The sequence below is a fragment of the Channa argus genome, chromosome 9, assembly GCF_033026475.1.
Source record: "Channa argus isolate prfri chromosome 9, Channa argus male v1.0, whole genome shotgun sequence".
Classification (NCBI taxonomy): Eukaryota; Metazoa; Chordata; class Actinopteri; order Anabantiformes; family Channidae; genus Channa; species Channa argus.
The window spans coordinates 15968768-15996728 of record NC_090205.1 but is presented as its reverse complement, the minus strand read 5'-3'; the positions used below and the strand labels follow the sequence as shown (position 1 = coordinate 15996728).

Genomic DNA, 27961 nt, shown 5'->3' with positions numbered 1-27961 from the left:
GGCTCTATACCTTAGCATAGTCAATTTGAAATACATTTTCTTTTTCAATAAATGTACAATATTATTTAAGAAGAGAATTATCAGTGATTCACTTTATGATTCAGTGAGAGCAAGTTGAGCTTGTAAAATCACCCCAGTCAAAGGGGGACCTGACTTTTCTTCTTCCATTGTTTAATTTTTGAACCTATTGATGTATAACTGTTCGACTATCTTCATCTCACATTTGTTTTAACCATCTAGAAAATGTCAAAAAAGCAACAGCTCTTCTTGCAATGCCAGTTGCATTAAGATAAACCACACGTAAAACAGATGTGCAACTCATTAAAAGTTGAAATATTTTACCTTATTTTTATTCAAAAAAATGTCAAAGAAATTAACAGGATAAACCTTAGGCAACAATACCAAAAGAAAAACTCTTTGGCTTTAACATTACTAAACAAAAATACAGAGATATCATTTCCCCAACTTTACATAGAAGTTACCACTGGCAATTGTGTGGCACAAATTAAAAAAAAAAAAAAAAAACTTTCATGTACGTAGCTCTATGAAAATCTCTGTTACTCAATCTGTCTGTACACAAATCTTCATAAATTACAACTTTTTCATATAACTTAACTGTTCAAACTGATGGTTATGTTTTCTTTGATGCACCTTTGTTACTCTTGACCCAGATATTATGGCACTTGGTTCAAACACCATTAGCAGCATAAACCTCCCAAGACAGTATTACTTCTCAGTCATTACACGGAATTCTCAAGTATGGCGGCCCTCTACACATGTTGCACACCCTAGCTAACTACAGAGGGAATTCTGCTGTGAGTTTATCTACACAAAACTAAGCAATAATCATAATTTTAAGCACAGATCCAGTGAACAGCACAAAGCTTTGATTTCATTCTTGCTCTTAATGATCTAGCATAAGCGGGTGATTTCTATTGCCATACAAGCAGCAGCTCTTTTGAAACTATGTTACTGAACGCATGACCATGAGTAGAAACATGCTGTTGCTTCCCTAATAATAGCATTAATAGATCCTAAAAATAGGTCTGAAGAAAATCCAAAAAGTATCCAAAACAACCTGAAAAGAAACAGCTGTAGTGGCCAGCTCCTGAGCGTGGCGTTTGGTCAGATAGGGCGCGGGCTGGACCTGCTAACCCGAGCTTATACAGAGGAGAAAGAAAACTCTGAGGTAGATAACTGGTCCGACTGACCACCAGGTTGAATCACAGGTTAACTCGAGAGACCTTGATTAAAAAACCTGCTGTAACTCACTACAGATCAAAAAAGCCAGACTTTAGGGCTATTCTATATCAAATCAATCCTTTTCTTTCCCCATTTAAACATTATTTTCAATATAATGTTGTATTTTCTGCAAGTACTGAATTAATCTGTGGCACATGTTGGATCCAGATCCTCCTTCATGCTTATGTGTGTATCTGCATACTCTATTAATATCTCTAAATGTACAAAAAAGGCACACTGTCCAAACTGCAATGTAGTTTGCAGGGTCATTTGTGTTCTTTTTAAAGAGACAAATGATACCAATGTACTAGTTCAAAATCTTTGGTGAAGTAAACTACATTCCAAAGTGCCAGGTTTGTTTGTTTCCTGTGGAAGAGTGAGGTGCGATAAATATACATATTCATCTCATTTTATCCCCTAACTCACTGAACATTTGCCTGAGTTCTTTTACAAGGCTTTGATAAGTATTTCTTGCACAATCATAAGTCTGTGTTTTCCTGTTAGATTTTCAAACGAAAGTGAAAAAGACACTCCAATAATAAGAATTAACAACTCATTAAAAAGACAAAAGCATGCCTAGCAAAGTAAATACACAGATTAAATACAACATTAATACCACCTGGCTGTGATAATGTGGTGGACAAGGATCAGCATGGTCACTGTGTGTCTGCTGACATGCACTGAAACCTATCAATCATGGCCAGCAATTCTTTTCATGCTGGCTATTGTTCACCAAAACATTTAAACTAGCAAGTGGTATTATTGTTGTGGCTGATCAGTGTATGTCAGACCTGTCTTGTTTCCCAACCCTACAAAGTTCAATTTCAGCTACTATACAAAGACAAGTAAAAAGATTAAAAAGTTCTTTCAGCAGGATTTCTAACACATTCCAACATCCAGAAACATTTAGGGCCTTTTGACTAAATAAATATTACATCAAATACAAATCTTAAGATGTGGAATAATTTCATTCAAAAAAGTTTTTTTTTTTCTGTAAAATTACTCTTTCACTACTTTCAAAGCAGTGAAAGAGTAATGTGAGGGAAAAACAAAAAGCATAGATGTAATTACAAAAACCCATATTTCAAATGCAATAGCTTTCATCTTATTTAGCTTACTGCGGCTTTCTGTGGTGGTCTGTACAACTACTGGAGCAGAACAAATAAGGCAAAAAAGAGAATCACTTAAGAAAACAACACTTAATACTTCACCATAGCAACACTCACACACCAAGCACAAAAACACAATTTTCAAAATGTCTGGCTGAAAAAAAACAAACAAATCTAAAACTATTAACAAAAGGCATATTTACTCTTATGCACTTTAAACAACTTGTCACATGATTTATTTCTTGTATTCTTCGGTAATTCTTGGTATAAAAATGTTTTCTAGTATGAAAATAAATCTTCTTTCTTACTTATTTCATTTTTATATAATTTAGTCATTTGATGTATTCAGATATTCTCTCTAAAAACGATACCAAAAATTGTTTTACTTAAACATTTGCAAAACCTGTGCAAAACAGTGAAAAGAGCCTTATCGTCGATTGCATTTGTAGATATGACTGTTTCAGCTCTTGTCCAAATGTTACTTCAGCACTATTTGGTTTGTTGGTAGGAATATGGCGAATGATTGCCAGATGCGTCAACTTGTGACTGTGCACCATTTTCCTGGAAGACAGAGTAAGAGAATCTTAAGCTCCCCATTTTCCTGAAATAGTCAAGTCTAAACACAAGTCTAAACATTAGCATGAAGGCAATCTGATATGTCCAATAATTCTTTTGCAATTTTTTTTAACTTTTGCTCTTGGCATATACCAGGCAAGGCCAGGTGCAGACAGACCAGCAGAATACATTTATTATCATTATAGGCTGGTTATACTGTTCTGTATACTGTGACATCAGTTCTGCTACAGATACATTTATTTACATTTATCTTCTTCTCTTCTGCATATTTAAAAACACTGATTTATGTATTTAAAGTATGATAAACAGATGATTATAGTTGCAAATTGTTAGACCTTGTTTAGAGATAGCATATAAAAAATATGGAATAATAATAATAATAATAATAATAATAATATGTTAAATACTGTACATAAACTAACAAATATGTTGTGCCAGCAGTGCATTAAGTAAGCAGGAATGACAGATCTTGCATGATTTGATTCAAACTTAAGGAAAAAAATTGCTGGAAATTAAATTATTTAATGTTTAGCTTTTATTCTTATTTGTGTACTGACATTATTGTAAACTTAGAGCTTTATCCTTCAGTGTACAGTAACAACCCTAAATCTATATTTAATTATGGGTTAGGTTTTGTGTTGACAGGCGAGTCAGGTATTGTAGGTATTGGTATTGTATATTGTAGGTGTTCTTAATGTAGGTAACAGCTCAATTCATGTGAGCTTTGCTTGTCCAACATGGGTACAGGTTGGAAGTGTAATAAAGCAAGACATTTTTCTACAGTTATGTTTAGATGTGTTCTCTTGAAGTGGGGCTCAGTGGTAGAGCATTGGGTTGGGATACAGAAGGCCATATAATTAATACAATTAAAAGACATATCTTGATTCAATATTATATTGCAACTGATGCAAAACTGCAACAAATGTCAAGAAGGCACACACTAAATAAAAGGTGTTTTTTTATGTTGAAGAAATGTGTGTGTGTGTGTTTGCGCACCTACAGCAAGTAATGCCATAAAAATGATACGTATGCATTTTGACGGAGAGAAAGACATTTGGTCCTAAATGAGAATGAATCTCTGCCTATGCCACCGAAATCTACATAGCACAGTCTGAGCTGTGGCTCTTCTCCCACACCATAGTATGTGCAGACTAAAAACACAAAGTTGCTTTAAAGATAATTGTAAAAAAAAAAAAAAAAAAAAAGCATCTGGAATATTACAAGTTGTGCATGCATGAAAATAGAAACCTATGTTTGTGACTCCCATTGTTTTAAACAATGAACAGTTTTTAAAATAAAAAGAATGTTTCATATTCATAAAAGCAGCATATTGAAACATACCTCCATAGGAACAGCTGTTGCCTGCATGTGTCCATACTGTGGAATATATGCTCCTTGCATAGCTGGGTTGGTGGCCATAAACTGTATAATAAAAGAATAATAAACATAGAGTAAAGTCATAATCTCTATATATTACAGTGTAATTAGTAGTATATTTAAAGAACTAATTTTGAGATCATTTTTGATCTTAGAGTCCTGTTACCGTTCCTGGAGTACCCAGAGAGAGGTGACTCATCTGCTGAGTGAGGGGGGGCATCATGGAAGTAGGCTGCAGTGACATGGATGAGTCCATAGAGGGCGATATCACTGTGCCCTGGAAGAAAAGTATGAGCAGCTGTTGGAATATTTTATGACAAACTGAAAGAACTCTCTCCCTTCCAAAATAAAAGTCAGCTGAATAAAGATGATAAACAAGATGCCAATAATAATAAATAAGAACTGAATGCATAAATTTCAGGCAAAAGGAAATTGAATAATCCCAGATTTCTCATCTCATGCCCACAGCAGAAGGTGAGTAGTCATAAATTGAACAAGTTGTCTATAAGCATCTTGGCTGGCCTAATGCATCTAACAGTGTTTTCTCTATGTTGGCTCATTTTCAAACCAAGAAAGGCCTTTCTATCTCAATTCAAACCCATCTGTTATAAAATACTCGGCATCTGTCATCAAATACACAGCTTTATATCGCGTCTCCAAGCAGTCGTTTTTACATCCCGATGCAAACACTTTGGTACTGTAAATCCTCAAGGATCAGTGTCACCTTATGTGTAACTACTAATCTTCCATATTGTGTCTGTTTGTTTACAGAACATTTAAATTCTGTAACAACTACAGAGAAAAGAGTAAAGGAAAAGAGATGCACTAGTTATGATGATTACAGTGATGAGGACATAAAAGGGATTTGTCTCTTACTGGATGCTGCATGATGTAGGGTTGATGAGGAACCCAGGACGGGTTTTGCATCTGGAACATCACAAAAGCACACTTTGTAAACACAACAACACTGAGCACCTGCTATTTCCAGAGATCACATGCACATAACACTGAGATCACACAGCACAAAACATCTGATTACAGTGCCCGTCGTCACCTATTTATTCTTCATTTCCCAACCCCAACAGACATGTTTTAAGTTTTTTATTTTTAATCAAAGCTACATAGTATATACATAACCGAAGAAAGGGATTCAAACCTTCATACCAACTGGTATGTTGAGACAGGAGACATGTATGGAGCCATGGAAGTTTGAGCAATCATCCTGTTAGAAATACTGTATGCTGGGGGGAAAAATCTGTGGACAAAGGATTTTATTAAATTAGAAAGACTACTAAGTACGATGAAATAATATATAGTGGCTATGAAAGTGCAACCTTGTTGTTGTTGTAACTCACCCGTTTTGCATTGCTGTTGCATTAGGGTCATATGTGAGTGTCATTCCAGCCTGGAGAAAGAACAGTACAGAGTTGGCAACTAAACTGAGTTGACAGTACAGAGACATATCCAGCTACCTTTTATAACAATAAGGTTAATCCAAACACTGATTGTTGATTGGCAGGTTATTCCTGTTGCCAGCTTAGCTCTTTGTATGAGGTCAAGCCACATCTGTTTTTTCAGATTTGTTTCGTCACTGTACCGTACTGTCACATTCATTTTACATTTTGCCTACATGTCTTTTGTGTTGATTCAGTTTAAGATTCTACAAAACAGAAAACACTACATACCAATAAAGTCACTCAACATTCTTTTTTTGGTCACACTGTATTACATTGTCTCATTTATTAAAAAACAAATGTTTGTCCTGTATCAATTGTGGGCATGGATTATTCCCATAAGACACTCAGACCTTTCACCACTTACCCGTCTGGAGTCACCATCCCTTGCCCAGCCCCGACCATTCTGGGTGAATTTAATCTGACTTTGTCTCTTTTTCTGCCCACCATCAGCAAACTTGCACAGCAAGGGTTCAGAGGGCCCTACAGAGAGACACATAGCGAGAAAATAAAATAAAAGCTATGCCTTAAACAAACACCATCTCATACAGTTCTGTTTGCCAATGCTCAATATACAGTCATTCACTCCCTGAAGCCTGGGAGTACACATTTACTAGCCAGCCTGGGAACACAGACATCCAATTTGGCAGCTGTGGAGCTGTAATCCCCACCCCTTCCTAAAGGAGGCAGGCCAGCAGTGACTATTTCAGTCTAATAATCCAATTAAAAAGCTTAGAGAGGGAGTAGAGTAGACACATACAGCAGCTCTCTCATTCTCATTTTCTTTGGGCTCTGCCACTTAAAGCTGAGTCTATGTGAGATCTTTACAAGAACATTTACTGGAAGCATGAATCAGTTGTTTAATCACTTCATCCTGTCTGTACTACTCAACCCATTACCATTCAGTGCATTTGAGTCATTTTGATACAAGGCTAATAAAAACAAATCTTCTTTTGTATCTATTCTTTACATGGCATTAAAGAAATAATTTTATGCCCATAAACATAAGATGACATGGTATGTCTTACCTGGACCACCTGCAGGTGGTTTAATAAATTTTCCATTGAAGTGAGCAATGACTGCGTCGCATTTTTCAGTCGACTCCATCCTAAAGTTTTAAAAAACAAACAGTGCACAACCACATCAGTAATAGCTGATTCTTTGCAAGAACTGCTTCCTTTCTGGGTGGGTGGAAGGGGTGGTTCAAAATAAGAGATTTTTATCTCCAAGTCTAGTGTACAAGTTTACAAGTTTTCACCATTTGGGCCAACAAACCCATTAGTGCACACCAACATTCCCAAACAATCCTATGATGCAGTATGATAATTTTGTACGTGAATCATTAGGTATTTTTGTCAAATGTCAGGTTGTGCAAGTACAACTGGCAAAAGCCAAGAAGCCTGTATTACCACTGTAATTAAAGGAGTTCCCTAACTGTCCATGCATGAACTGCCTTTTTTACACAAGAAAGTGATACGTTTGGAAATTAATTTCAGTAGAAACAACATCATTGTTTGTTAGCATTACCAACAACATTGGTAAATAGTTTAAAAAAATAGCCCTTTGTCATCTGTCCCCCAGCTATATCTATCTATCTATTTTTAATTAGAGGTGGTTCTAAAGTTTTAGCCACCTCACCCATTTTAAATGGCATATACACTGTTGCCCATAAAGGTGGAAAACTGTTGTTATCAGACACATTCCTTTTTGTTGGAAAGGTCAAAGATACTGTTCTATAAAGTTTTGAGAAGATATACGCTTTATCTATCAAGAATAAATCACATTGTCACAATAACTTGATTAGAAGAGGTAAAGAACATTTTATTTCAACTTAATGGGCAACAGTGTATATGCATTATATAGATCTGTATCATCAGTATAAACTTTAATATTCTTTTACTTGCATGAGTCAGTGACAGTAAATTACAAAAACATCTGACCTGGCAAAGCCTACTCCTCTGCTGGCTCCATTGGAATTTCTTAAGATGCGTGTTGATATCACCTGGCCAAAATGCTTTAACATGTTCTCCAGCTCTTGCTCATCCATAGAAAAAGGTAAATTGGAGATGTACAAATTTGTTGGGTCTTGCTCTTGTTGCTGTATGGTCAAAAAAGACAGAGAAGAATTACACTGTGTATGTAATGTAATTACATTTTTAGAAATGCTTGAAACACTCAGGAAGCACACAAATATTTCTTGGTGCATCTGATTTAAACTAGCTTCAGTAAAATTCGATTAGGAAGGGAAACGAAAGAGGCAAAGCTGAATTTCCTTGAAATTTAATATGATTCACTGATAGGCAATTGACCTTTTATCACAGTCCTCAGTAATGGCATTACTGTGTCTTTCCTTCTCCCTGTCTGTTGTAAGTTTGAGTGTAATAAAGGGTCACTACAAAAGCTGAAACACATCTGCATGTGGCCTACCGTGGGGTAAAGCTCACATCAGCAGATTTCTAGGTGTTATTTAATGGCATCAGCAGAAACCAGACACAGTTGTAAGTCATATTATTAATCAGTGTTGTGCTGCATTCTGAGCCCGCTACAGGGATTGAATTACTAAAAGTAATAAGCTGACAGGAAAACCAGCATTTCACAATTAGGGAATAATACATGAGAAATAGCATGTGTTGCAACAATACATCAGTAAAGTTTTTCAATCAGAGGAACTAGTTTAAAGAAACTGGTTTATTTTCTATTGTTATCCCTACGCATTCTTAAATTTGGGCCTTTTCTTTACTGTCACAATTTTACAAGTCAGAAAAAACTAATCTTGCTTTAGACTTATTTAAAAATAAGTGTAAAGGATAAGGCAGGATAACGTATGGCCCACTACAACCAGTCTGTTGAACACAGAGCAACTCAGAGACGTTGCAACATTAAATGTCTTTTATAAATGCACTACATTGTTTTTAATGAAGGATGAGAATGTGCTACTCTTTTACTTCCTCCATTCAAATATCTCCTGCTAATCCTGGGGAATGGCTGTGACTTTCAGAACTTTTCCAAGAAACAATTTAAAACACCTCGATTTCATCCACACAGCTTGATCAGTTTGATAAGCTTGATCTCTACAGAATACCATGATAAAGATTTATATTAATTCCTTTTTAAATAAATTATACATATATATATTATGTGTCTAGATAGAAAGACACATATACACAATCAGGTAAAACAAGACTTACTGAAAAAACAGAAGATAAAAAGAAGGGAAACTCTTATTTGAATACTTCCTACCACCTGCCGTTCAAATTATAATCACAGAAAGCCCTTTGAAGAAGGCCTGGATAGATTAAAAACAAGGAGACTCCACACTCCATTAACCCCAAACAATCATCTGCATTATTGAGAATAAAGCTGAAGTGAACAGGTCACACTTATTAATGGCATTTGCCTTACACAATACAAAGATATAAAATATTCCTCTTATAGCTGCTATCTTTAATTTAAATAACAAGCAAAATGGGTTCTTCCTCAGTGCTGTATGGGAACTAATTTCTTCTGACTGGTTCTTGTTGCTGTTCTTATTACAGCATACAATGATTTACTTCCTTTTACAATCGTAGAGACATAATTAAAGAGATATGGTTTTACTTTGATAACCTCTATGGAAATTAAGCCCTACCTGTAGTTTGTTGAAACCTTAAATGACCTAAACATCTATAAATAAGACAATGGGTAGAATTTTGGAGTTTACACTACAACTGTCAGTGTGATATACTATGCGCATAGCATGTATTAAGAGTGCTTTGGAGGAGACAGAAAGAGTAGTTATAGAATCAAATATACAGATAAAATCTGGGGGCAGCTGTAGCTCAGTTATTCAATCCCCTGTTCAGGCTATCTGTCTCTGGGCAAGACACTGAACCCCTAACAGCCCATTCCCCTCCCCAGCAGTGCAGTGCCGGTCCAAGCCCGGTAGAAATTGGGGAGGGTTGCGTCAGGAAGGGAATCCGGTGTAAAACTATGCCAAATCATCATGCGGACAATGAGCTGCTGTGGAGACCCTAAAATCATGGGATAAGCCGAAAGGACAAAAAAATAAATAAATAAAAATACCATACAGCAGTCAGCATCACCAATCTCTATACACTATAGTCTGGCCACTGGTGCTATTTATGTCTGTAACCTTTCTAAAGCCTGTCTGAGAGTTTTCAGCTGACATAATGCCATTGGGAACCACCAATGATATATGTACATCCAAAAATAACCATATACTGTATGAATGTATCAACAAATAAGAGACTCAACATATAAACCATGTATTATCTCTACTGTTAATGAAACTAAAGTCAAATAGACTTGAAAATAAGTATACAAATTTAAAAAAGAAACAAAGAAGGTAGATGAACAGAGAACAGCAGATAGAGGGTGGAACTAATCTAAATAAACCAATATCTCACCAAAATACTGAGCTAAATAGCTGCATGTAAATATCTTCTCAACAGAAACTAAAGTGCAGTGACCCCACAGTTCAGTAGATGTTTAATGAATGCTAACCACATCAGCATGATCTACAGTTGTACATTTGATGTTAAGAGTTCCATAAATGCAGGCAAGTCCTAATGCAACACATAATCAGTCTGCACTAACATATCTTAACATAAATGCCGTCCTTGGGAAATTCATGTGCAAAAAGGACAGAGAACACCTTATAATGAATAGTGTATACAATTAGATGAAGTTTGATAAATGCACATGCACAGCACTGTTTTGAGCACAGGCTTCTCTTATGATTTATCTCAATGATCTCGGTCAAATTTTTGAAAGCATACACGCCGGAGTCAAGGATTGCTGTTTTTCTATGTAATACCATTTATGTAATAAAAAGCTGCCCGACCATCCAGGTGAAGTAGAAATGTTTGAAGTGTATGAGTGAGATATCAGGGTAAGAGTTTAATGAATCCTCACTTTTGCCATTTGAGCCTGGAAACCAGTGGTCTTTAGGGCAGCCACAGCTTTCTGAGCTGCTGCCGGGCTATCAAAATCCACAAAGCCGTATCCTGAGGAGAAAAGCAGCACAGTTAGAACAGTATAGCAAACAGATAATGTCAGGGCTAATGGTTGTGTGATTGTGTGGGCTGACATATGCCTAAATGTGGTCGGGGGTGATGGTCTACGTGTTCACTTGTGGGTATGTGTTACTATAACAAAGCTTTACAGTGCATTTCTGAGAGCGCTGAGGATGCAGATACCAGTTTGACATTCATGGTCAGCTCTTTCTCTTGGGGGCTACAAAGAAAGTGAAACAATAGTGCCTGACCTCTACTATGACTGCTATATTTAACCTACTCAAGCTAATTTCAGGTAAATGTGTCAGGAGGCTTTCATCTGTTAAATGTGTCACACTAGTACTAAACATTTAATCTGAATCTTTTAGCTACAATATGTTCTCGATAAAGTGTGAAATAAGGAAAATAAATTGCTCTACTTCATAAAAAAAAAGTTGTGTGAAAATCATCTCTCAGGTTATAGCTGAAAACCTTTGAATAACTGGCAGCTGTGTGATCCAGAGGAGAGTGACAAAGCATTGTCTTCAAATCCAATCAGCACCAGAGAGAAGTCCCATTTTAGGTGGGTAGTGTACTACAAGTGGAACAAAGCTAGCACTGTCATTCAGCACAAAGAGGAGGAGTCGGATTTCTTCCTAGGAACCACCCACAGCAGAGACACACCAACAGACAAGGGCTGAGGCTTAAAATAACATGAACTGTGAGGCAGCCTGGCTGTCTTGTTTCCTGACTTGACAGCTACATAGCTGTTAAATGACTTGAGGTTTAGACAGAATTCACACCTTGGATGTCTTTGAAAATTTGAAAGTGTAAAAATGATGTTTTCTCTCAAAGTGAGGCGTTCAATATCCTGCAGGGCAGTTTGTAAAAGTTCTTTATTAATACTTAATTAAAAGAAAAATTAACAAGGGTGGTGTTGGAAAGAAAAAACATCACACACCTTTACATTTGTTTGTAGTCTTGTCCAGGATGGCCTTTGTTGATACAATTTTGCCATACCTAGGGGAGGAGCAGGTATTGTTAGCAGGACTATGTACCAGACAGAGCCAGTTATAAAATACACAGAGACAGAGGGTTGAGCAATAACCTATGACATCACCGTAAAAATATGAGAAACAGGAAGTGGTTTCCATGTGGTGCTGAAAATCCCCACTCTGTGAGAGCAAAGTTAAACAGTCCCTTTGACTTAAACCACAGTTTCAAACAATGTAGGCTTACTTAAGGCTTTTAGGGTATGTTGTTGGTAAAGCCCCTAAACAGCAGGGATTATCAGCTTCCTATCTTTTATGAGGGGAGTTACCTATATGTAAATTTGTGACATTTAGTTATTGTTTTCATAGTTAAGAACATTGGTAATTTGTATATATTTACCATTTCTGTAAGACGGCACATTGTTGTCTCATAACATTGTTGTCATGACAAACTTGAAAAAGTAACAGATGCTTGCACATATGCAAAAAACTGTCTCACAGGTATTTTGACACTGAAAACTCTGGCCTGGATCATGTTGTTGCTATGGTTGCAAAAGAGAAGTTCTAGTATACATGTGGCCCACAGTAAAGTGGTAATGGCAACATCTGAGAGTACCAAGTTACTATAGTGTCACTTCTTGAAAGCAGCTCTGATGAGGGAACTGTTTGTAAAAAGTATTAAGGTAAAAAAGTAAAAAACTATATACTCTCATTTTTAAACAATTAGCCTTCCAATAGTTAATTTTTATTCTTTAATTGTTGGGTTTCTGTTTTGAATACCAATTTTAAAGTACAACTACAAATGCAAGCAACAAAACTGAGATTACAAAACTAAATCCAGATTTTTACTAAGTTACATGTGTTCTACAGGTACATGATAGCCATATATGGAGTTTTCATTTAATTTAACGTAAGAGGAAAATGAGACTAATGTAAAGTAGGTGGGCTTCTTTTAATGTACAGTTATTTAAAATGCTCTGCAGTCAGCTCCAAGGATATTTCAGCTGGGCATTAGACTCTCTGCTCTACTGGGCAAAAGAGCATACATTTGTAACCTGTTGTCCTTTACCTGAACCCAAATCTCAAATCATACCATAAAAATGTATTAGATTAATGGTATATGTGGTTGCTTAATACACTTTATGGTTATTTATTTTGATCATGAGAGCTTTATCATTCACAAAAAGGAAGTCCTGTTTGCCCACTAATTAAAATAGGAAGCGGTACAACAAAATGCGGTACAACAAAAAAAAACTAATGTACAGTATTTACAGCATTTACAAAAACTAAAAATAAAGTGAAAATAAATATGTTAGGTTGCAATGACATCATAAAAAGCTTAAATTGTCTTGAATCTTAAATTGTGCCATTTGAATATCTATCCATATGTACTGGTATCACTGCTTAAGCCAATTTAAAAATCCAATATATAACTGGGAAGTTTTGTGTTTTAAGTCAGTTTTACATTGGGCTGGACTCAGAAAATAAAGATTAAAAAACTCATGGCACAATTATAAGACAAGCCCAGTGCTGACAGTGTCTCCGCTTAATCTACACACATCATATATGAATTCCCATATAAAATATAAGCTCTGTGCTTGTGTAGTCTTTAGTCTTTTTATGCCATATTCAATGAATCCTGCTATAATGCTGACTTTGTCATCAGTTAAAATATAGAACAGTGTATTAGTTTTAAAAAGTTAATTAAATCTCAAATAATTTCTTTGGAATTCACTGAAAAATACTTGTAGGACTTAACATACATAGATTGTTACATAAAAGGAGATTTGACCATAACAATCAACTGCAACTAAGACAACACTATATAGACTGTCAGGTTGCTCTGTGAATTATTTATTTATTTATTTTTTACACCTTAATGTATTTTACCATATGTACTGGGTAGCAATAAAGGACTGCAATTGCATATTTAAACTATACTCCAAAACTAAGCACACCAATAAACAAAGAAATAAAAAACTAAAAAAGAATCAATGGATGATCAATAACAGATAAAAATGAGAGGAATTGTGATACTAACGACTGACAGAGCTTGGCCAGGTCATGGTCCGTGGTTGAAGGGGACAAACCTCGAATGTAGAGGTTTGTTTTGCTGAGCTGCTCCCAGCTTGCATTGCTACCGCTGCTGCTGCTGCTGTTGTTGTTTGTGCTTGGACTTGGTGGAGCCATGGGGTGTGATAACGGGGCAGCAGATGGCTGAAATAGGCAGGAAGAGGGAAAAAATTAGTCTAATTTAAAGATACTGTTGGGGAAATAAAATGCATCATGCCTACATACATATTAACATGGCTCATATTCTCAATGGATTTTTATGTAAAACTTGCTCGAAATGTACATCACATTCTTATTGAACCTGTAGATGACAATAACTAATTTTGTGGCCAATTTTAGACAGCATAAACAACTTGTAAACACAACACTTCACTCACTTTAAAAATGCACATAACAAGGTGCTGACAAACAGTTGATGATTTACACATCCTGTGGAAACGGCCCAAAAATAAAGGTTCATTTGGAGCTGTGCTTTGTTCACCTAATAAATCTAGGTCCATTAATTTATCTCTTAATAGCAACTCAAACATGGAGAAACTAGTGGAAAAACTAGTACTTTAGCTACAAAATGCTCTGTATTTCTCTATGGTGTTTGCTCACAGCAAGTTTTAGAGGTTTTTTTTTTATTTGTATTTTTTTTTACAAGAACTGAAAGCACCTGTGTGCTCTACCTGGACCTGCACTGATGACAGGAATGACAGTGACCACACATTTAAATATGGTCAAATATTAAGAGGAAAAAAGATAAACTGTCCTGACACTTCATCATTAGCATCACATGGTTTTGTGTCTAATGTGAAGATTACTGTTTTACAGAGCAGTGATCCATATCTGCAGGGCATTCTCCCACTACATCTTCGCAGCCAGCACACAGGGTCCACAGGGGCTCGTAGCTCTGACATTAGAGTCTTATTGATGTCAAGCTGCCTTGGAGAATTGCTAGTATAGAACCAGACATCTAAACCTTTATGCTCATTTCAATGTATACATTTGAGTATCAAAATGGATTGAGTGACAACTGCTAAGAAACTACTATTTATTGTGTATTATTGAGTTTATATTTTTATTTGCTATTCATTTTTGGTTTAAACTTTAAATAAGCCCAAGTCCAAAAATTCTTTAGTGAATAAAAAAAAAACAACAACTATGATTTCTGTTTACAAGATACAAATCTCCTGGTCTAAAAAAACCTATAGGGATTTGACGTTTTCTTTACTATTCAACACTAATTATCCAACCCGAACCTCTTTTCTGAAGAATCCCAAGCTGAGAGGAAGCAGATAGAATCTCAAACATAAATTGGGCAAACCAAGTCTGGACTTTAACCTACATTCTCATTTGGCTGGCTAGTTAACCACCTCTCATGCCTTTACAATGAAAGAGCTACTAACCTACTGTTTTCCAGCACATTGGTGGTAAAAGTCCTCATTACCTCCATCCTAACCGCCAGTTAACTGCTCTCTTTAGCATGGTCACACTGCTAAAATTCTAAATATTCTTTTGGATTATGCTGCAAACCAACCAATTAAATGTAATGACTACCTGAGGAGCACCATCCTACCTTTTAGTAATGACCCTAAAAATGACTGCAATAATTTTGCTACAGTTTCTATATAACATTAATATGTGACAGAATAGTCACAAGATATTTAGCAATTTTCAGAAAACAAATCAAACAAAGTGGAATATGTCTATTTATCTGTTTGTATTTAAATATACAAGAAATAAGGCAAGCCTGAAATTACCACGTAGTTTTAAGCATCTCAAAATAACAATGTTAATTTGAGTTATCTTGAGAATTTCAGTAATTTCTGCTATGGAGATACATGCCATGCATGTTTTTTATATGAGTGACTACAACAAAAACTGTAAATACTTTAACTGTAAAACAAGACTAAGAAAAATAAACACAGACCAAAATGTAAACAATCAAAGGAGCTAGAGATAAGGAGATTTTGATTTTGAAAAGCTATTGTTTAAACTGCTTTTAACTTTCAAACTTTGACAGGCAAATGTATTTGTAAGACTTAAATATGTTAATGTACAAGCCAAATAACAAGTCTTACTAAAATAAAAAAAGATATGCACTGCGTACAGTCCAACATTGGTTTATACCATAATGTGCCCGCACACAAGACACAATGCTTTAAAGAAAATGCCAGTAAAACAGCCCTGAACCCCACTATTGTCTCACATTCAGGTGACTGCAACTTCCCTTTTCTTTGCCACTGACGGTAAATTTTCACTCTTCTGCTCAAGTAGTTAGAAGCAGAATTGCGCGAAACCATGATGGAGAGAAGACGGCATCTTATCAGCCAGTCCCAGACCAGCAGAGCCTGTCATATCCGAGCTGGAAATACGCAGCACTTCCAGTAACAGGCCTCGCCCATGGAGCACTAGCTACAGGATAACAACATGAGCATGACACAGTAAATATGCTTATCCAAATCTTCTGGCTAAAGGGTGTTTTAAAAAAAAAATCTATATGTAACTGGGACAAAGTGAATGCATCAGTGGACAATTATGCAACCACACAGTATAAATGTGTACAATACTGAGAAACCTCATGCTATAAACAAATATGCTTAGATGACATGGAATAGATGCCCCACATATGTTAGGGATGTAATAAGGTATCTGCAATACTTCTAGTGAGTTTAAGCCAAGCCAACCATAATGTTCTCAGTAATACATGTGGAAGTCACCTCTGTTGGGTTTAAGAGTCTACGAAGGGACGTTATTGGCCAGAACATATGTACCATACTTCAAAATCGCAAGTATTAAATGAGGGTTTCTTATGGAAGAGGTTGGACTGTTTTGTTGGCCAGTGCAGACACAACATTAGCAAAGCATCAACTCAAGACATCGGCCTGTATCTGTCCACCACTATCAGACCTGGACCACTGCCAAGTATTCTCATTAAGCACAGTTGCTTTTCAGGACCTTACAGCTGACACCGGAACACAACATTGTCGTTTAATATATGAGATATAACTATTTCAATCGGTTAGTGAGGCAACCTAAGATTTTGTTCTGTTTTGTATTGACGTCGAACATACACAAAGTTAAGTTTAATTGGACAGTGAGCTGCTGCGTGTCCAACAGACCTATTCTGCGACTTCCATTGAGGCCGTTCTGTGGACATTGGATCTGAAAGCCGGTCTGTGTTAAATATCAGCTTTTTTTTACCTGTTTGCGATACGGAGTCCTTAGTGGGTTCCCACTATTACCAAAAATCATCCTCAGGTTGAGACGGTAAGGTATTTTTGTTAACGTCTAACGTTGACGAAAAACACTACACTCCTCGTATAAGTAGAAAAGTAGTTGACACATATACTCTATAGTCGGCTAAATGGCATCAAAATGTTTCTATTGTTCCTACATAACATCTGTATTCATATCCGTATTTTTCGTCGACTATCGGGCAACAGAAACCTCCGTAATTTGTCCCAACTTCAGTTGCCCAGCCCCGTTTGTTTGACTTCATTGATTAGCAGTCAGCGCTACGCAGATCAGACACTGCTACGGCGGGAGGAACCATTCGGTCTTTTGGAGTAGGGGTGGACTTTGAATAATGTTTCCAAAGTTCTGGACAATTGATTTACCTGTGGCCTAGTAAATAGCTCGAATATGTTTTTTATATAAAAATAAATAATCTGAAGTGCGGCATTATATATACCTTTACATTACATAAAATTATTAAGTACCTGGTTCACCCCTGTTGTTGTTTGGGTGTTAAAGGATGCATACCAAACATTCCACCGTGCGTCTCCTGCTCCTGGATGTGTAAGTTTCAGGTTATTTTGCTTTTAACTCTGACAGTCTACTGAGTTTATAATGCTATAACTGCAGAGTGGCATTTCTTGGTACAATGAAAATTACATTTTAACAATTTACATAATACATAATAATAATTTATGGCAAGAAATTACTTAGTATGGAGACAGCAGTCTACTGATTACTTTCTTGACTACACATAGACGTGATAAATGAATGTGGTTATGAAGAAACCTGAAATCTTTCAGCATTAACACATTTTAACAGATGCTTTGGTACAAACTTTCTCGCTCGTTTAACATAAAACTTAAGCTTAAACCTAACCTTACTCTACACACTAGTCTTTTTGAATACCTTTCCTAAAAGCGATAAGAATATCTGTGACTCGGGTCATACAAACAACCCATAATCACTTTCATTACATGTTAATTTACAAAAAACGCCTATTAGAAATAATTGTTATTTTATGGCAAGAACAAGTTCAAAGATACAAATGTTTACACGAATAAAGGATCAGTCCACCCAACATAAATATACGTATGGAAAATTATATAAGTGGAAGTCAAAGGCAATATTTTGTGTTTTTCTAGAAAGGCCACAGTAGGCCAGAAGTATTATATTATCTAATCCTTAGATTATTATCAAACCTAATAATGGCTATGTCGAAATTTGCTTCGACATTTTTGGAGATTTGAGGACCTGGCAGCAGAGTATGAAGCTAAACTCAGCAGCCTGAAGATGACAGCTGGTCTGTACGCATGTGTTGTTATCTTCGCATCCGGTTTTATTGTCATATGATATGTTAAAAATGTTTATTTTTTTAACATAACGTTGCAATCAGGTCTTAAAGTTTAAAAAAAATTGCCAAGAGGTAAAATGTCAATATGAATTTTCAGATATTAATAAACAAAAGTGAACAGAGGCAGTTACCAATAACATGTTTTATAGTTTAGATATTTTTTCTAGAGTTGTGAGGATTCTGTCATAATCTCAGTGAAGTGAGCTACTCAAACTCCCGGTTTGTGGTGAAGTGTGACCTGCAGAGCAGTGGTGAGCTGATGGTGTCAGGTTTCACTAAGCGCATCCTACAGTTTAATACTCTATATAAAACGGCTGCAATGTGGGATTCTAACCGATAGCTTTGTAAGTGGCCGCATGGAGACGGAGGGAAGGACAATTTAAGTGCCATTCTGTATATTATCGGTTGTAACGTTTATTACAAACTAACTGGCTGTTCTCATGAAGATAATGTTAGCATGGATTCGGCTAGCGTTAGCAGTGTTAGCTTGGTTAATGCTAATGTAGGTTAACGCTAACGTTCCTTAGCTTTCAGCTAAAGGCATTTTGGCCACATCACATAACGCTGCCGTTCGCAATTGCTCGATGAAGATTATGCCGAAGTTGTCAGTTTGAATCGATGTTGTCACAGTGGTTGCTAATTACGTACTGAGTGTATTAATTAAGCACCGTGAAGTCAAACGGGTTTTAAGATGTAGATTAATTTTACATAAGCCTGGTTCCAGAACTCCGAGTCAAAACACATCATTTACTGATTATCGCAAAGTAAAACGTAAAAGCAGCTCAGTTTGACTTTTTAGCGAATTTGGCGTAATTTTAAACATCAGACTAACAGTCACAATAAAACTTCAATATATGCTTATTAAAAGTAATTTTTGTAAGGGTTTTGTTTTGGGTTACTTTTCAATATATTCAGTAACTGTCACTTATGTTTTCTCTGTCAATTGTTTTGCATTGCCTTGTTCCCACAGCCTCTCCCACCTAATTTAAAAGAATCAGTTCTGTCACTTAAACATTTAGTTGGCAGTCTAAGCAATGCAGTATTCTAATAGGTGTTTCTATTATTATGTCTAGATGAGGCTAAATAACAGAAGAGTATCTGTTAACATCATTCAACACCAGCAAAGCTACATCTTCCAAAGTTATTGTGCAGTTAAAAAAAAAAAACTCTCCTGAAAGTTTAAACAAAACTTGAACCTTGAAACCTTTAATCTAACAGTCTGGCTATAAATCGTCCTTCATGAGGACGAAGGGGGATTCATAGCCAGGCTGTTAGATTCGACTGACTTAGGCGTAGCTTGAGGTACCTAATAAACTGACAACTGTCTGATACCGAAGCTCAAAGATAGAACAGACTTAATGGTTAGAGATCATTGGGGTCAAATGGTTTATGATTTTGTTGTTTCAGGTGACATTTTGACCAGGTGGTGAAGGATGGACAGCTTTGAGGGCAAAGTTGCACGTGAGGGCACCCAGTCTACGTAGTCTACTATCTGAATATCAGGAGTGGGAGGCCTATACATTGAAGTTCAAGATATGTGTTGAACTCTCAGTACTACAAAGTTCTTCTTTACAACTTTTCTTGATCATTTACAACCAACCTATACTGTATCTCTTAATCTGTTTTCACATATAAACTCCAGAGAATGTCCGGACAATCAGGTAATTTTAGGACATTGTCCAGGGGTATTGTTTCAAATGTAACACACTGGGAGATTGTCTGTGTCAGACGTGTTTATTTCAGCAAGTGTTGGCACCTGGTCAGAGAGAGCAGGGGGTACAACATGATACAGACAGTGTGTTACAGGATTCACAGTGTTTTGTTTAGTGCCGGTGCATAATTAAAGTATTGTCAACACGGCTATTCAGATGCTGTTAATTATGGATAATTCACTGCTTTACTTATACATGTGCTCTTGCTAGAATTATGTTTTCTGCGCATCATCCAAAAATACCCAGCTCGATTAGGTGATTCTTAGATCAACATATCTAAAGTTTAGAAAGGGAAGAGAGTGGAGCAGATTTATCGGTGTGCTCTCTTCTCTCCATATGCATCATTACCTCTGTATCTCTTTCTGTCTTCATGTCTGAAGCATTTGATGTCATTTGGGTCATTAATGTATTGTCATCTGTGTTTCTGTCCATATCTTTTAGACCCTGCATGGACCTTCAGATTAGAAACCATACATTGGATGCCCGTGATGTCCGACATATTACTGTTATTAGGTACTATGTGTTTTATCTATTTCTTGTACTTAAGATCACACTTGTGGCCTTATTAGTGTGTTAGCAGCATACATCTGCACCTATTTGAACTGAAACCAAATGTCACCAGTAGAGCATGGAGAGTAGTTCAACAGAAGTCAGTAGGTCAGCATTAGAGAAAAAGGAGGGAAGTTTGATTCAGCACTCTACCTGAGAGGCACAAGTTGGACAAAGAGGCAAAAAAAAAAAAATAACCCACCACCTTTTTAAAGTGGTAGTGAAAGAAAAGCTTATCTCTGATCCTGTTTTTGTGTAGAACTATAATAACACATTGTGACCGGCCTGTGTCTGGTAAGGTTATTATCACAGGTAGGCTAATGTGTAGGTTTATCACTGTTTTCCATCTTACTAGCCAGATCTGGAAGGAACAGCTCAGTGAGTGCCTATAGTACAATAGAACATTAAATAATGCTGCTCCTCACATATTAAGGAGCTCTCATATCATACAGATGATGGTTTAGATTTCACATGCATAATCACTTAAACAGGCGCATACATGTAGAAATGAACAGACAAAAAAAAAACACAGATGCTCAGATAGACACACTCACACTCACTGGGTATTTCCAAGGGAAATAATTGAGTGAAGATATTTTAGCACATTGCTGTACTTCTTCTCATTCTCTTCTGAACGAATGAAAACAGTCTTTACCAGTGAACCATTCAAAAAAAAAATGGGGCTGCTTAAGCCTCACGGTTCTTTGTTTGGCCCTTTTTTTGCTACCAGTTCTGCTCTCTACTTACAACGTCAGTCTCTCTGTCCTGTCATCGGGATGCAAATTGTAAAGCCCCCTGAGGTAAATATATGCTTTTGACATCAGGTGGTCCTGTTGATTAATGATTTGATGTGATTTATGCTGATCAATTTATGCTGGACTAAAGCACCTTGAATATGTCATTGTGTATGAAAAGCACTATGTAAATAAAATGTACTTGCCTTAAAAAAATACAACAATTAGCAATTATGTTGTCACAGCTCAATCTGTGAAACACAAATAGAGACGTTCCTCCTCACTTCCTCTCTGTGTTAAGATTCCTGTGAAGTGGCACTGTCACAGTCAGTGGCTCACAGAGTTTTAGCAGTTCCAGGAAGCATTTAGTAACAGCTCTGTGCCTTCCTGCCTGGATGGAAGGGTTGGGTTGAGACATGTATCCCCTTTTTGGCAGCAGCAGATTCATTTCCTCTGACTCTTGACGGAAAATTTGCCACAAAAGAGAGTTGTGAGTGCCTGTGTGTGTGTCATGTAGAAAAAAGGCATTCACAAATCTGGTCTGTAATTGGTGCTGGTGTGGGGGTGGTTCTCATAACAAAACTGCTCAGTTATCCAAAAAGGAATGAGTCATTTTACTGCTTCCATGTTATAATAAACAATTGAGAATTTTCTTTTTAAATGATTAAGAAACGTAATACAATCTGTCAGATGTTTGGAAAGACAAATGGTCTTTCAGTATCCTTAGGAATCCCTCACCATATACAATCTTAATAAATAAACACTTGGATATTATCCCAGTGGTGAGTGCTGCAATGTCACCCAAGTCTATTGCACACCAATACTGTATATTTTACTTTTTGTTAGTAAGTCCTCAAAATTAAAAGGCTCATAAAGCATTAGAAAAACCTAATTGGCATTTAAATAAAAGATAAACCCAGTTGTGCCTTTTTTGTAGCTGGTTATTAGCAGAGAAGCAGAGAAACCACTGGATGTGATATAAAACATTCTAACATAAAGTTGCAAACACAACCTTTTCTGACACATGCTAACATGTTAAACAAATGTCCTCGTGTGGGGTTTTGTTTGATAAATTCATATTCATTGACATTTCTCTACAACATATTTGCACAGATACAGTGGCACTTAAGATATATTGGATCAAATATATAATGTTTTATCATTTAACATGGAGCCTTTCCCTCATTTTACGCTTGTCAAATGTCTTACAGTGAGAGTCACTTGTGTACAAAGGTAATTTTCTTCAGGACTGATGCTGATATTAAGAGCAGTGCAACTGAGCTGTTTAACTGTTTGCATTCCGCTGTCAGGCAATCCCCTGTAAGGTGCTGTTTTTAGTCTTGTGAAAAAAGAACTCTACAATTAAATAAATTAATAAATAGGTGAATGAGTTAATTCTAGTCAAGTCAATTTAGCAATAATCTCTTACGAAGATGCATTGATACACCAACAAATATTATTATCACTACTTTCACTGTAAGATAACATGATCTGTTTCCTGTTAGGGGTAGAAATGATCTATCTGGAGTGTTGATTCTGCTGATAAAAGTTTAATGAGCCTGAGTAATGGAGAATGCTAGATGATATTTTTTAGAGCTATAATGCCTCAAGTTAGTTGGGGACTTTCCTCCTAACCTCATCTATCCTTTCACTTTTGTTGTAGCACTACACAGATTCTATGTTCTGGAAAGAATTTTGTTTAGAACTTAATTGTAAAAATGAAGAAATGCTACTGTAACTCATTAACAGTGTTTAGTCAGGGCATGTTCTTAAAAGCAAACACACCATCTTTATCACGACTGCAACAACAACCATACAGCTTTTGCAATCTGTGTTTGCACAGCTTATATGGATAAGATCTCTCTACTGAACAATCGGCATGTATGAGCATCCCACAAGTCTCACCAAGTCCGCCCAATCCCTTAAAAACATACAGTATATGCACCCAAACACACTGTCAAATATCAAATATCAAAGCAATGTGTGTTGAAGCCCAACATTTCCAATTAAGACAGGAACCAAGCAGTTGCATCTGATGATTCCCAGCCTCATCCATATCTGTTGAACATAGGTTTTTGAGGGAATAAAGCTGCTGTGACCCTGGCTTTCATCAACTCTGTTTATTTTATGTTGCTGTCCAGAATGTGTTTTCTTATAGTGACAAACTGGTAATTAGTGTTTGGCCATAACCAATAATATACAGTTGTCTCACTTTGGGACCCTTCACTATTCTGATCTGCAAATCAAAGCAAAACGATCAGTTGGAATAAAATAGCCTATATGATACAAATAATATGTCGACAAAAACAGAGGTTTTTTGTCTTATAATCTTTGGTTATGAATGTACTTCCAAGTCTGGTGACATATGTGTCAGAAACCATACTTTTGGTATCATAATGATTTTTTAACAAGAAGATAGGAATGATGGTTGATCTTCACTACCCTGACATTGTAATTATACAATATGTGGGTTTGCTCTTATGCAACAGGAACAGGGAGAGAGCTTCCTCTTGCTATAAATCAGGAATTTTATAGGTTTACAAGAAAGTTTTTTTTTTTTTTGTCCATTCGGCTTATCCTGTGAGTTCAGGGTCGCCACAGTGGATCATTGTCCGCATGTTGATTTGGCACAGTTTTTACGCCGGATGCCCTTCCTGACGCAACCCTCCCCAATTTCTACCGGGCTTGGACCGGCACTGCACAGCTGGGGAGGGCAAAGACAGCTGGGAAGAAAGTATTCTTGCAGTATTTCTGTATAGTCAAATACCTTTAGAAGCTATATGTTTTTTAGGTCACTGTGGGGGCACACATACGTAAGTAGTGCTTTAATAAAAGCAAAACCTTTGTTAATTTGTTGTATGTTTTCACTGTTCCTGGAATTTGATCTAGAAATTGCACGAGGCAGTGTACAAGAGTATATGAGTTTAGTATAGTTGGTGACAATAAAATGTCCCATAAAAAATTTGTATATGACTTCTTGTGTAAACTTCTCAGAACTACAGAATCCTCTCACAGTTTTTCAGCACACTCATCCCCACCCCATTTTCTTCAAATAGCAGGAAGCCCCTGAGGCCAGAGCGAGCCTCAACCAAAACAATATTGTCTGCAGCTTTAGCCTCTGATAGTGTCTCAGTGGTCTTCACTGATGTCACACTCAGCTTTCATGTATTTAGGAAAGAACACAAATTGCAACCCTAAGTGTTTTGGTTCCACAATTTATATAAATCAGTATGACAATGCAATCATTTTATGAAGAAGGTACATGAAAGCAGGAACAATAACCTGCATTTCCTCCACTATCATTTGTAATTGTTGGTCTCTTTCCCCTCCACCTCTCTGTCTAGGCTCTTGAAATCTGATATGTGTGTGCATTCCTCCTCCCCCCAGCATGCCAGAGTCCGCAGCTCTGCGCTTCATCTGATCTCGTGTTTCTACAGACCTACAGCACACTGTTTATTTTGCTGGTCACAGAGAAGACACGGATGGACTCTTCAATGGATCAAGATTTAGTCTGGTTGAAGTTTAAATATGCATCAAGAACAGGGCTTTCTTTTACAGCAAGCTTTTTATCTTTTTGTTGTGCATACAAATAATCTACTCATTTTGCTAACTGCATAGATCCTAGGCATAGATTGTTCAGTCAATAACCAAAGTGCTGTGAAGGACAATGGGCAAAAACTCCACATCTGAAACGAACACTACATATCCCCAGTGATAATTTCAGCCAATTTTGGCCTCTCCACATCACTGATGTCCCCTTCAGTGAGATTAAGACAAAAAACATCTACCCCACATATATTTTTAAGGAACTGTATGTGACAGAAGTTAATAAGGTAACTATGATTTATAATAAATACAAACAGTAGAAACTATAGGGTATTCCACTTATTCTTTTAATACTTCATGTGGAAATTGAAGTGCTACAATACTGTGGTCTCACAATGCAGGAAACTTACAGAGAGGCAGAGCCACTTATGATACATGAGTCTTGCAAGGGAGAATGAATTAAGTACATTGAGTACTTCCTTTGGAAGAAAGAAAAAAAAGAGAGCGAGAGAGACAGAGAGAGAGAGAAGGAGATCAAACAGAAGATCGCCACATGAAAGAGAAGAGAGAATTCATAAATCTGTCTCATCATGTTTGCACTTTTCTCATCTTTAGTGTGGTTTATTCTTACTCATGCCTGGCAGGTAGAGCCGATAAAAAGTGCATTGCAGAAATATTCCTGTTTTTACTCAAATGTGATTTTATGATTTTCCTTTTTTTGTAACATACAAATATCAGCAGCAGTCTGGGTAATAAAATTTCCTCCTCCGGAAAGATGAACAAAGTTGGGATTGAGGGCTGAAGAGAGAGATAAATGATATTTGAGGTTAATGAATGTAGCCATTGAAATGACTCACCTAATGTTCAAAATGCTAAATCACTGCTTAAGAGTCAAAAAGACATTTTCCTTTACCAGAACCACAAGACAAGATTTATTGTCACATTGCCATAATTTCAGAGGTCAAAGCAACCATGAGAAGTATGTGGAATCCTTAGAATGACCTGCTGTTTTCTTCCTTAAAGGAATTCCTACAGATTTTTATGTGCGGTTGTTTGTGGGTATCTGGCTCTGTAAGTCATTCTCAGCAGGAGCAGAGGTTGGCTCTGGAATGTCAGTGAGGGTCACAGATGACAGTCTCTGTAGCAGGACTCTAGAAAACAATCCTCAGAGGAGCCAGAGCAGTGGAGCCCCACTGTGTTGGACCAGACTCAATGACCTGAAGCCCATTGATTCATACTGAGGCTGATAACGGATACAAGAAATGCTGATCCTGTGGTGTCTTTATACCCAGCTCCCGATTAAATCAGGTAGAGTGACACTGAGAAAACTAGCTGGCTCATGTAACCTTACTCATACTTTCCAGTGTAAAGCAATTTATTACTTGATTTTAAAATAAAGTTTACAATCTATATCCAAGTTCTTTAACAAAAAGGAACTAAGTGTGTCAAACAAAAATTGCAGCAAATGTCTATCCTGGCCATGGTGAGGTTAACAGACATGCTTTTGAGAAAGTCAGATATGCAACGTATCCCTCGAGACGCCATCACGTGTCCTTGAAGAAAATAAAGAATGTGAACTGTAGGCCAACTGATTTCAAAGGCAGAAGGAGGAAAGTCCAAAGAAAGTTAAGCCATATTTGGAGACCAGGAGTTTGAACAGACTTTATAATGTATTTATGATGAATTGTTGAGAATGTATGTCTGATAGTGAGTTTCAGTCTTACGATATAAAACTGAAAAACTGAAACTCACTCAATTTCAACCAGTACAGTCTTCTTTATGAGATAGACATGTAGGTTTGTAAAAAATATGTTTCCACATTCAGTGATATTCAGTAATGGCAGATCAACATTCATGTTTGACCAGAAAACAAGTGATTAGAGCAAGTTTAGAAGAGTGGTGAAGCAACTTTTACGTCTAATTAATGTCAGTTTCCACATTTATAGACCATGAAGTTCAATATTATAAAAATTTCTGTGCCTGTGCACGGTACTGTTGTAATGTAAGGAAATGCTGTTAGCAATTCAAGCAGGATGGTTCTTTGGTAGTGAACCCTGTTAACATCCACCTCACCCAGTATGGTACACGTTTACCGTGCCCTTAAAACAACCAAAAGTGTGGATATCAGCTTTTTCCATTTACTGCTGACACGTCAAATGATCATATGAGACTGGCAATTGAAATTATTTGTTACACTTTGTGTAAGAGGCACATCTGCCTCAATACTCTAAAGAAGTTAATAACACTGTTGAGTTCATGTCACTCTTAGCTGCCATCTACTGGTCATTGTTTTTCTGTTGCTTGCGTTTGTTGGTCACCTTTTTCTGGGGAGTGTTTCTCATTGTGGTACACAATGTACTCCGGGGCGTATTCAGCTGAAGTCAGTGGTGACACAGTTCAGAAGCATGTTTCTAAATCGTGTGCAGTCATACCTCTACATAAAATACCAGGTAGCTTTGAGGGAACAGGAAGGAAATTTACCACAATGTTGCCACGGCAGAGGTTTGCATTATTGCTTACTAAGCATACGGAGAAAGAAGATGATGGGAAAGTACAGATATATCTAATAAAATAAGTAAAACAAGCTGCAGTGTTGTTTCGAATTTTATTAGCGGTGACACCGTCATCCCTTGTCCTTTGCTGTTTTAAAAAAGTGAAAGTGAAAAAATGTATGGAAGCACACCAAGAATGAAAAAACTGTGCCGGACAAAATGCTATTCAATTTGCTTCAGAATAGGGATAAACAGACACTTTGTTTAACCGTAGCCTAACTCAAGGCAGGGAGTTGAACCCCTAAACTGCTTCAAGAGAGAACAGGTTACATAGATTACTGCTTACTGTAGTAATGTTCATTCCAGTTCAACGTAGATAGCCTCTTATAGTATATTTCTTTCAAACCAATCATCTTTTCTGGCCAAAATTTGGACATTGCTGTCTTCAAAGGAGTGTCCCTTGTCTTTTAGATGCAGATGGGCTGCTGAGTTGTGCCCTGAGGCCTGAGGAGCTGGCCATTCTTTTCTGTAGCAG

General features: G+C 36.8%; 1 protein-coding gene and 1 long non-coding RNA gene across 6 annotated transcripts; one reads left to right on the top strand and one right to left on the bottom strand.

The window, feature by feature from the left end:
• Positions 1-312: 312 nt before the first annotated feature.
• On the bottom strand, positions 313-17312 carry LOC137133425 (RNA-binding motif, single-stranded-interacting protein 1). 2 transcript variants are annotated; one of them, XM_067517049.1, is made up of 13 exons: positions 17007-17312; positions 13786-13961; positions 11714-11772; positions 10673-10764; positions 7699-7856; positions 6787-6866; positions 6126-6241; positions 5660-5709; positions 5469-5559; positions 5181-5231; positions 4471-4581; positions 4269-4349; positions 313-2912 (listed from the first exon to the last, which is right to left on the bottom strand). In XM_067517049.1, the coding sequence occupies exons 1-13, from the start codon at positions 17055-17057 to the stop codon at positions 2841-2843; spliced, it is 1188 nt and encodes a 395-aa protein (XP_067373150.1). In that variant the 5' UTR covers positions 17058-17312; the 3' UTR covers positions 313-2840. The 2 variants fall into 2 exon arrangements, with proteins under 2 accessions (XP_067373150.1, XP_067373151.1); XM_067517050.1 differs by lacking the exon at positions 17007-17312 and adding an exon at positions 16012-16150.
• On the top strand, positions 16128-27507 carry LOC137133426 (uncharacterized). Of its 4 annotated transcripts, XR_010915244.1 has the most exons (4): positions 17931-18737; positions 19801-20054; positions 20547-20618; positions 24733-27507. It is a non-coding gene; the product is annotated as an uncharacterized lncRNA (long non-coding RNA). The 4 variants fall into 4 exon arrangements; XR_010915243.1 differs by lacking the exon at positions 17931-18737 and adding an exon at positions 16128-16246 and having other exon boundaries at positions 19801-20618; positions 24733-27505; XR_010915242.1 differs by lacking the exon at positions 17931-18737 and adding an exon at positions 17553-17603 and having other exon boundaries at positions 19801-20618; positions 24733-27505.
• The last annotated feature ends 454 nt before the right edge of the window (positions 27508-27961 follow it).

What these genes read in the sequence shown, in the direction of transcription:
- LOC137133425 (XM_067517049.1), bottom strand. Translation starts at nt 17,057, where the DNA reads ATGATTTTTGGTAATAGTGGGAACCCACTAAGGACTCCGTATCGCAAA. An exon ending in TCCAGGCTCAAATGGCAAAA is followed by an intron (nt 7,857 to 10,672) that starts GTGAGGATTCAT and finishes TTGACCATACAG; the next exon opens with CAACAAGAGCAAGACCCAAC. An exon ending in CAACAGCTGTTCCTATGGAG is followed by an intron (nt 2,913 to 4,268) that starts GTATGTTTCAAT and finishes TCTGTCTTCCAG; the next exon opens with GAAAATGGTGCACAGTCACA.